This window comes from Brassica oleracea, chromosome C4, assembly GCF_000695525.1.
Source record: "Brassica oleracea var. oleracea cultivar TO1000 chromosome C4, BOL, whole genome shotgun sequence".
Lineage (NCBI taxonomy): Eukaryota > Viridiplantae > Streptophyta > Magnoliopsida > Brassicales > Brassicaceae > Brassica > Brassica oleracea.
In genome coordinates, this window is record NC_027751.1 from 1,798,072 (window position 1) to 1,809,312 (window position 11,241).

An 11,241-nucleotide genomic window follows, 5' to 3' on the forward strand; every position below is an offset into this window, starting at 1 on the left:
CAAATGATATGTTTTCAGAGGAGCCATGTCACTACTAACGACCGGGACAATATGGCAAGGGATCCGCTTAAAGCCAAACAAACGTTGAACAACTACAGTTGATGTTGTCACTATCTGAAATGAATGTCAGCATATTAAACTTCTGAGGGAACAGAAGAGAGTGTCAACTTAAAGATAAACAATTCCGTTAACAGAATGAAAACTTAAAACTTTTGTTAGCCCGATCCATCGTGGGTTCACCCTAATGGACGGTTATGATTAACGGATGGAGGTGGACTTTGATAATAGTGACTGGTGAAATGATATCTCGGTGTGAAAACTTGTAAAAACGCATCTTTTTATGATAAACAAAGTAGCAAGCTACAAAGTCGTAGTCGTATCAATCATATACGCTAATTATTCTAACCTTCAAAAGAGTATATTTATATTAATATAAAATAAGTTATACGTGTATATCTAAAAAAACAAGAAATAGATTAATAGTGTAATACTAATATATCTTGTTAAACTTAGCTCTATGTTCATGACAACTTCAAACCCCAAGAAAAAATTACAATATATAATTTTATTGGTAATTCAAATGAAAATGATAGGCAATAAAAACACAATCACATACTTATATACATGTAAAAGGTCTATAAATACATACATTCAGAACGTACGGCAACAACTCTTCGAACACTCATACATAATCACTTTGGTCCGCCGCTTTCTTCCTTTCTCCCTCCTCAACCACCTCTTTTCTCTTTATAAAAATCAACGGTTCTCCAAATTTCTCAGTGGTTCGAGACATATCATAAAAGAATGTTGCAGCACCAAGAACTCGCTCTTCTAAGAAGCTTCAGCTGCAACACAAGAAAGATCAGCCCAGAGACCTCTCCGGCGCGTAGGTTACACGCCCGTTCTCGTTCTTCCTCCTCCTCCTCCTCCTTGATCCCACCCATCCCTGAGCATGAACTCTTCCTCGTACCTTTCCACAGCGTCACCTCCTCCTCACGTGCCATCATCAACCTCGTTAACCTACCGCCATCTCCTTCCTCCTCCGGTGTTTCTAACCAGCTGATCACCGGAAAATCCTCTTCCCTCGGGAGAAGGGTCACCGGGACTTTGTACGGACACAGAAGAGGCCACGTCACGTTTTCAGTCCAGGACGGTCCGAGAGCCGAACCCGTGTTTCTCTTAGACCTAGCCATGTCAACGGAAACTCTAGGCAAAGAGATGTCGTCAGGGCTCGTCAGGATCGCGTTGGAGTGCGAGAGGCGTCACCGTTCGGGGATGACTAAGCTTTTCCACGAGCCCAAGTGGACCATGTATTGCAACGGCAGGAAGTACGGTTCCGCGGTGTCGCGTTTCGGAGCGTGCACCGAGATGGATTTGCGCGTGCTGAATACCGTGTCGAGTGTAACGGTTGGAGCCGGAGTTATTCCGACGGCGAATGACGTGTCCGGTGGTGGAACGGAGCTTGGGGAGTTGTTGTATATGAGAGGTACATTTGAACGGGTCGTGGGGGGTCGTGACTCGGAGGCGTTTTACATGATGAACCCTGACGAAAACGATGGTCCCGAGCTCAGTATTTTTCTTCTTCGATTATGAAAAAATGATTTTTCTTAAGAGAGAGAGTTACTTGACTTTTAAAATTATTTGAAAATGTCTTAATTAACTTGTTATTATATAGTGAATGATTGCAATGTTATTATATAGGTTAGTTTCTAATCTCTTGCTTATCAGATGTGGTGTTTTTGTTGTTGTTGTTTTTAATTACAGCAATTTTCTGTATTTTGGTTTTTGTTAAATTGAAGAAATAAAGGATGAGTTTAAGCAAAAAAAAAATAACAAGAAGAAGGATGTAATCATTAGTATTTGTTGCTTTTATATGCAAGGCATGATGACCCCCACATGAATAGACAAAATATTTGTGAATAAGTTACTGTAAATCTTATTTATCCATAGATAGGTGGAATTTTCGGGAGACGTTTCTTGTTGTGTGGCTCAAAGTTTTAACTCTATATTAGGTTTCATGTAATGTGTTTTGATGGATTCGGCTCTGCTATTCTGATACTATAACAGAGAGATGAGTGCAGACTTTATTGACCTGCTTAATGAGACTAATGGGTTTCTAGCTTTGAGCTAAATGTTGTTTCGAATTTTCAGTATGCATTATTTGGTCAGTAGATTAGATGTATCAGTCAAACTCAAATAAGGCTGCCAGTCTATAACCCAGAGTCTCATCCATTGTATTAGACTATGGGAAAAAGTCAGAGCTGTTTCTGTTACTTTTTTGTTGTTGTAAACTATTCTGTTACTTTTTCACTGTCCGTTTTAAGTAGTTCATGTGAATGTCAATCTACTCTATAGCCAAATCTTTAGATGTTCCAAATGTGTTCTTCTCTCCACAGATAGATACACGGGAACGCTATACCATGAGTTTTAGCCATATGATTATGATTATCCCTTTCTTTATAAGTTCATAACATTTCAACAAAAAAAATGTGTTTGTGATCGTAGAGTATATATGATTGCTGGGAGATGGAACAAGGAGATAATGTTTCACGACACATTGTTTCAAGGATGCAACTATTTGACTGCGTACTGAAGACAAATTAAATGTAGTATGCATTTAGGATAATTAATGACCAACCTAATACGTTGTAGTCCTATTATTCTCCTGTTATTTTTAGTCAAAGTTGTCGAGGAAAAAAAAAACAAAACTGATACATGGGCCACGAAATATTTTAGGTTAGGCCGAATAATAACTAGGACGGCTCTGTTGATTGTAGAGATTAAAGGCTTTCTTTGGATCAGTGAGGGATCCACAGTCCGAACACAAACATGAAACATGGAGCTGCAATGATTCACTTCCTTTTCTTGAAACCTAAAAGTGTTTTTATTCAGATTGTTCCCTTAGGGACTGATTGGGCGGCCGAGACGTACTATGGCGAGCCAGCAAAGAAGCTAGGGTTGAAGTATATTGGTTACAAGATTATGCCGCAAGAAAGCTCTTTATACGATGATTATGGTAAAGATGATCCTGTCATCAGAGATCCGGATAGTCTCAACGATAAAGGATGGGAATATACTAAGAAAATCTATTTGCAAGGACAGATCGTGAAGCTTGATTTGAGAAGATTTAGAAAATCTATTAGCTCGTTCTTATGATTTCTCTATTAGAAGGAGAGTTAGAGAGGAAGTTCCTCATTTGTTTGTTTCGTAAGAGTAAGAAGAAAGTATAACATTCTTTTGTAAAGTTTTTTAAAACATTTAATTCAAATTTTTTATAGGTATTTGGTGTATTGACATATTATTTTTTTACTTATCATCATATGATATAATTGGTTTCTTTGTCACCTGAACAGACAAAATTTATTTTGTTAAATTGTTTTGTTTTTTGTGTGTGTTTGTTTAATAGTTATTTTGTGAAGGAGTTACTGTAAGCGTAAATGTAAATTTACTCTATTTTAGGTTTCTGTATGTGTTTTGGTGGATTCAGCTCTGCTAATATGATACTAATCGACATGCTTAATGGGACTAATCGGTTTCTAGCTTTGAGCTAAATGTTGTTTCAATTTTTTAGTATGCATTATTTGGTCTAGAGATTGGAGGTATCAATCAAACTCAATAAGGCAGTCTAAAACTTAAGTCTCTGTGGTTGTGGTTGTGGATGTCAGTCTACCCTGTAGCCAAATCTTCAGATGTTCTCACAGTGTTCTTCTCCACAAGTAGATAGATATACACAGGAACCCTATACCATGAGTTCTAGCCATATGTTTTATGAGTATCCCTTTCCTTTTAAGTTCACAACCTTTCATCCCAAAAAAAGAATAAATGTTGTGTGTGTACGTAGAGTATTGATGGGCCATAATAATTTTAGGTTAGCCCAAATAATTAGGGCCAACTCTAATAGATTGGAGGGAGGGATTAAACGCTTCTTTGGGTGCAGCGGGGGATCCACAGACCGAACACAAACATGTTGTATAGTCCGAGAAGGTAGTAGATTACTCCATTGATATATAGATATTTTTTTTTCTTTTTTGGTAAACTGATATATATTCGTTGATAAATATGGGTACAAAGTAGGATTGACAAACTCCAAATGAAAGAAACATGTGTCCGATGATTAGCGGTTGTTATATAGTTAATTAGGTCAACAATATATTACATCAACATCATAAACGAGGAACCATATCTTGTGTTTGGAACCGCCCAAAGATCATATTAATCCCCCTTTACAATTGATCTCTTTTATATAATCAGATTCAACTATATAGTACTTTTAGCTTAGGATGGTTATGGTGATAATTTTATTAATTGATTTTTATAATGAACGAAAGGTTACATGCATGTTTATGGGTTCATTGTAGCCTCACACTTGTACACCTAAAATATAAACAAATAAACATGCGTATATATCTGCCCTTTTTATTATTTTTTGATAAGAATTATTGTGGTTCTATAAAATAAATTTATCATTTTCTATTTTTACGACTGCTCAAGGTCCATCTAAAATATACAAGGAAAACTAATAACCTTTCGAGATATATATTAATTATCTTATGATTTTAGTTAACTACATGACCAGAGGGTTTGTCTTTGTGGTGTTATAATATTATCTTATAATACAAAGTTATATAAGTATCTCACTAATATAATAGTAGGGCCGTTCAATATGGCAAAACCGAACCGTACCGAACCGAACCAAACCGAAATAGATAATATGGTTTGGATTTGGTATTTACCATACAAACCGAATGGATATGATTTTTAAAAAACCGTAGGATTTGGATATGGTTCGGTATATAACTGATAAAACTGAATAAACCGAATAAAACCGATCAAAAAAATAGAAACATGTAAATATGTATATATTTTATAACAACGTATGAAAATCATAAGTTAATTTTTTTGCTAATGACTATTACCATATTTTTAACAGTAATAAAATAGTCCTGATTTATAAAACACTTGAACTATAATTAAATAACAATTCATCGCAAACATGCTTCTTATTTTCTTAGTCTTCTTTTGATCTTTTTGCTTTAATTTAGCATTGACTAAATTGAAATAAAGATTATAAATTTGATGATAACAATTAGTGGAAATTCTTCACAATTTTTTTTATCTATAAACGAATAGAGTTTCGTGTTTAATAGAAGAAACATGACTTTGATGAACGCTAAATATGAAAGAATATAATAACTTATTTTTTGTGCTTCGTGCTTCTGTTTTATTTTTTGTTTTTTATTTTTATTATCAAAATTTTGAGCTTTGATTTTAATTATAGAATTTATTATTTTATTAGATGATAGAAACATTTTTTATTTTTGTTCTTTTATTTAAACTTATAATATTTTTTAATAAATGAATGTGTTGACAACAAGACTCTAAAATTCATATAATATGATCCCAAAATAAAGAATTATGTTTTTTGGTATAAAACCGAATAAACCGAAAACCGACGGTATATAAACCGAACCGAACCGAAGTAAATATGGATTTAGAATGGTAGTTATATTTTACTAACCGAAATACCGAAAAAACTGAACCGAAAAAACTGAACCGAAACCGAACTGATATCCGGATTGAACACCCCTATATAATAGCAATATTTTAATATGGTTTAACTATTTTATTAAATCTAAAATTATATAAAAAAAGTTATAAGCCATTGAAAAAATTGTTTCAAAAGTCTTTCAAGTTAGACTTTCTCATTTGGAAAATCTTTCTTTCTTTTGTTCAGTTTATTATTTTTATGATGAAAAATTCATTGAGATAACCTCTTAATTGCCATCAGTGTCGTGCGAAAGTTTTAGGGACTTAAGGACATTTCTAACTCCACTCCATTTTTTCCTATAAAATGGAGTAAAAGTGAAAATAGGTAAAAATTACTCTAACCCAACTCCAAATCTCACTTCATAATAGAGTTTACTCCATAAATGCAGGAATCTATTTTTTGTTTGTTCATCACTCCATTATGGAGTTAGAAATGAAGTAAGGTTAAAACATTTTTACTCTATTTTTACTTTTACTCCGTTTTGGAGGAAAAAAATGGAGTATTACATTGGAGATGCTCTAAGACAAGTTTTAAAAATAAAATTATTTACAATTGTAATAAAAACAATTTTTTAATATAATATATAATTTTCATCAAATACACAAGTCTAACAACGTAAAGAATAAATTTATTACGTAAATATGCTATATTATGTCATATATAAAAAATACATGAATTCAGAAAGTGAGTTAATCGACTTTCGTGAAAATATTTTTTTAAATAAGTCTAAATCACTAGACTAGAAATTATTTTAAATTTTGAAGCCCTAAAAATAGTCATATTAATCGGGAGCCCGAAACGAGTGCATTTTTCAATAATACACTATAGGCGCGCCTTCTAATTGCCATATTATTATGTGTAAATTTCCAAAAACTTGTCCCAATATATTTTGTTCAGGCAAAAACCGTTTTCGTTTAATATAGTTAGCCACGTCATTGCATACGACCGGGACAATACGGGAAGGGGTCCGTTTAAAGCCAATCAAATGTTCAACAACTCCAGTTGCGTTGTCACTTGTCACTATCTGATATGAATGTCACTATATTAAACTTCAGATAGAGAGTGCCAACTTAAAGACAAACTTCCACAATAAAATGCAAATTTAAAAATCTTGTAAGCCCGGTTCATCATGATCCTAATGAACGGTTAGAATTAACGGTTGGAGGTAAGACTTTGATGATAGTGAAATAAAATCTCTGTATGTACATTTGTAGAAACTAATTATCTTGTTATTATAAATCCAAGTAGCAAACTACAAAGTCGTAATTGAATGAATCATGCGTATAGGGAAAAGTATATACTGGTATATACACCTTAATTATTTTAAGATTCAAGTGTGTGTATTTATATCAATACAAAATACACAAAATAATTCAGTCACATACGAGTATCGATGCGTATTGATATAAACAAGTAATAGATTAGTAGATAAAAAATGCAATAAATTAGTAGTGTAATACTAATACATTGTTAAACTAGCTCTATGTTCTCTGATAACTTCAAACCCAATAAAAAAAAGCAACAACATATAATTTTATTGGCGGCCTTTCAAATGATAGGTAATAAATAACATAATCACACCATATATGCTTTATTAAGAAAATCATGTAAAATGTGTATAAATACACAACAAAACGGCCACACCTCTTCGAACACTCATAATCACTTTGGTCGGCCGCTTTCTTCCTTTCTCCTTCCTCAGATATATAAACATTTCTTTTCTCTCCTAAGTTCAACATCGAAACATATCATAAAAAGAATGTTGCAGTACCAAGAACTCGCTCTTCAAAGAAGCTTCAGCTGCAACACAAGAAAGATCAATCCAGAGACCTCTCCGGCGCGTAGCTTCCACTCCCGTTCTCCTTCCTCCTCCTCCTTGATCCCAACCATCCCTGAGCATGACCTCTTCCTCGTACCTTGTCATAGATGCTCCACCTCCTCATCCTCCACGACTTCTTCTTCCTCTAAAATTGTCGTGAAAGTCAACTTGAAGCTTTCTTCCTTCTTACGTTCTCTCATCAACCTCGTTAACCTACCCGTTTGCAACTTCATCTCTCTTCCTTCTCCGCCGTCTTCTTCTAACCAACTCATCTCACTCGTCACCGGTAGATCATCCTCTTCCCTCGGGAGAAGGGTCACCGGGACGTTGTACGGACACAGAAGAGGCCACGTCACGTTTTCAGTCCAGTACGGTCCGAGAACCGACCCGGTGTTGCTCTTAGACCTAGCCATGTCAACCGCATCTCTAGTCAAGGAGATGTCGTCGGGGCTCGTAAGGATCGCGCTGGAGTGCGAGAAACGTCACCGTTCGGGGACTAAGCTATTCCACGAACCCAAGTGGACTATGTATTGCAACGGGAGGAAGTGCGGTGCCGCGGTGTCGCGTGGCGGAGCGTGTAATGACTCGGACTGGCGCGTGTTGAACACGGTGTCGAGTGTCACGGTTGGAGCGGGAGTTATACCAACGGTGAAGAGTATTGATGACGTGGCCGGTGGTGGAACGGAGCTTGGGGAGCTGTTGTATATGAGAGGTAGGTTTGAACGAGTCGTGGGGAGCCGTGACTCGGAGGCGTTTTACATGATGAACCCTGACAAAAACGGAGGTCCTGAACTCAGTATTTTTCTTCTTAGAATATGAAGAAAAAATGTTTTTCATTTGACTTTTTAAAATATTTGAAAATGTCTTAATTAAGGTGTTATTATATAGTGAATGATTACAATGTTGTGTCATGAAATATATGTAAACGATAGTGAGAAGGCCGATGAGGTATGCTAGGTTCTTTTTCTAATGTCTTGCTTATGAGATGTGGTGTTTTTTACAACAATTTTTATATTTCTGGTTTTTGTTAAATAAGAAGAAATGATGGATGTGATAATTAAATATAGTATGTGGTTGCTTTATACGAAAGGCATGGAGATCCCCACATGGTCCGACATGATTCATGCCAAAATCAAGATTCTTGTTGTCTTTGTTATAAACTACTTTAAAAATTGAGCTAGAAGGTGAATCGCTTTTACGTGTCAGGAAACGCTGCGAGTAATTTTTCTTTAAACTAAACAATATGTTTTATAGAAAGTGGGTTTGCTTTTGAGTTGTAACGTGTAATAGTCAATTCGTAACCAAACAACTCTCATATTTGATTCAAGATATAGCATACCATCAAGTTAACGAGTTACACTTGTATGTATAAATAAAATAAACCATGCATAGTGAAGTTTTCACTTTTTCATGGATATGTATAACATTGAAATAAAATATCAGAAAATAGTGAATATGTAAACAAATAGTAATTAGTAACATATAGATACATGAGAACTTTAATTTACTAACATGCATGTGAATGAACAACTACTTAATCAGTTGTAACTGTATCATATTTTGCAGTATTTTGGGATTCCAAATGACAAAATATATATGATCTGAGTGAAAATATGAATATGGCTAGAAAATCATAACTTGTTAAAGTTGGCTTGTGATAAATTCTAAAAATATGGGGACAAATATAAGGAAATGGAAAATAGAGGGGATGGTTATGAGAAAAGGTTGGTGGGTTTGGCTTTAGTGTGGACAAAAACTCATCAACAGCAGCAAAGCCAAGAATCACCTTTTAGGAAATTTCCATTCACTTGATTTCGGGACCACGTTAATACATATAGAACTCTGCATGCGTACCCTAACATATGATTATAAAACACATTTCATTAACATTTTTACAAGTACATATGGTCCAATACGTATACGCGTCGTACATAGGATTAGATGAATGAGATCATATAGAGACAGAAATGTAGAGGATGCAGTAATGATTCATATTATAAAAAAGGGAAGCAAGTTTCCAAAAGAAAAAAAAAAAAAATTGTGAAGGAAATGCATGTGATACTGATAGTTTCCTGAGTTAACTACAAAAACTTCACTATCATCCGAAACATGCATGTGTGTTAACCTAAACACATTCAGTATCCTCGTTAAAAATGCATGTGCTAACTTTTTGAATAATAGCAGTTCAATTTCAAACCATTCTCTTCAATTTCCAAAAATAATAAAGACTCTTTGCTTCTTCATATGGACTGATTCAAAGATCTTGCTATAATCGAGCTTGTCGTTCTGACTTCTACTATGCATGCATATAACTTGGGTCGACCCAAGCAAACTAATCAATAATGTCTCCAAAAATGAGAAATGTAACTACGAGTCTAATAGATAAATGCCTAGCCATTAAATGAATTTGTGTTGGATAAAAATTTAAAAGTTAGTATCAATTAACATCATCTCGTACTTAAATTTGGTAACGGACGGCAAAATATTATCGTAAGATATGTGGCGCTGACTGTAGCTAGTGCTTTACATTTTTCTGATTTAAATGATAAAATTACCTTATCCTACATATAATATAAGTTGTTGCATTATTGATTAAGCTTGCATTGAAGGATCACAAATACAACACATCATTGACATGAACATATGATGCTATGAAGTATGATATTTGACATGAAAAAGATAGTTGACATGAATAGTATATCAAGTATGCATTATATAATATTGAGTGGAGCAATGCACTTTATTGGTTGGCAAATCTGATTATTTTTTTTTTTTGCTAACCGAGTATCATGACCCCACCGAAGTGGTCCAGTCTAGAGATCGAAGTGAGCATGAACGCTGCCAGGGCGTCACCATGTGGCTCACCGTGTAACTGAGTTTTGCTACCACTGCATGTGTATAAATTGTTTATGATTGATCAGTGTTTACAATTAAAAGAAACTTATGTCAAAACTCTTTTTATTATATTTATAATTTACGCTTGTCAGTTATATACGTTACTGTTTGTTAAAAGAATAAAGCTACTACTAACATGTATCTCCTATGTAAAAGAGGAAATCACTTTGGACTAGCTTATTTAGCTAAAAAAAGGCGAGGGTAGATTTCGACTAATGTTAAACTAATAATCTTTAAGCCAAAAACTCGTTTGGGTTGAACTTATGTTATTATATCCGTAAACTGACCTACCTTCCTTTTTAAAAATGCTGAAGTATAATTAGTATAGTCTCATACGGTGCCTCAAGAGTCAAGTCCAACCATATACATGAATAGCTGATAGTTGAATAAATCTTAGTAGTAACATGCCTCTGGTCACATAGATCAATCATCACTCAACACCCCTCCATATTCTTTATATTATCTAATAATATTTTGTTATATCGTATAAATTTTCTGATACGGTTCGTATTTTGGCAACTTAATATTATTTGGCCAAATTAATTAATTATTCTTATCTCATTTTTTCCTTGTTATATACTATTTAAAAAATTATATTAAGTTAATTAACATTCTGTAAAACCTCAACTTTTATTCCTATAGAGATATTTACATATTTACCAAAATAAATAAGTGCAAATGAGCATCGATTAATTTATTTGATTTTATATGTCAAGTGGTTCATTACAGGTTAGAATAAACCAAACACACAGATCTCGAAATCAAAACGCCACCGAACAATTTTAAGCAAAAAAATAAACGCTACTGAACAAAATGATACTTTCTCTTTACACAATTGATCAACATCCTCTCTATGATTGGTGTTACATAATATTGTATATCCGTATAACACGTCCACGTATTGTGCACAGCTTACTTATAGTATTATAAGCAAAAAAGAACATTATCCTTAATTAGGTTCTTTCTGAGAGTCAAACGG

General features: G+C 34.2%; 2 protein-coding genes across 2 annotated transcripts; both read left to right on the forward strand.

Moving 5' to 3' along the window:
• Positions 1-681: 681 nt before the first annotated feature.
• On the forward strand, positions 682-1,793 carry LOC106340922 (protein MIZU-KUSSEI 1-like). The gene has a single exon (XM_013779750.1). It carries the CDS (start codon positions 805-807, stop codon positions 1,591-1,593), a length of 789 nt encoding a protein of 262 aa, XP_013635204.1. The 5' UTR covers positions 682-804; the 3' UTR covers positions 1,594-1,793.
• Positions 1,794-7,182: 5,389 nt separating this feature from the next.
• On the forward strand, positions 7,183-8,379 carry LOC106340409 (protein MIZU-KUSSEI 1-like). The gene has a single exon (XM_013779288.1). It carries the CDS (start codon positions 7,308-7,310, stop codon positions 8,184-8,186), a length of 879 nt encoding a protein of 292 aa, XP_013634742.1. The 5' UTR covers positions 7,183-7,307; the 3' UTR covers positions 8,187-8,379.
• The last annotated feature ends 2,862 nt before the right edge of the window (positions 8,380-11,241 follow it).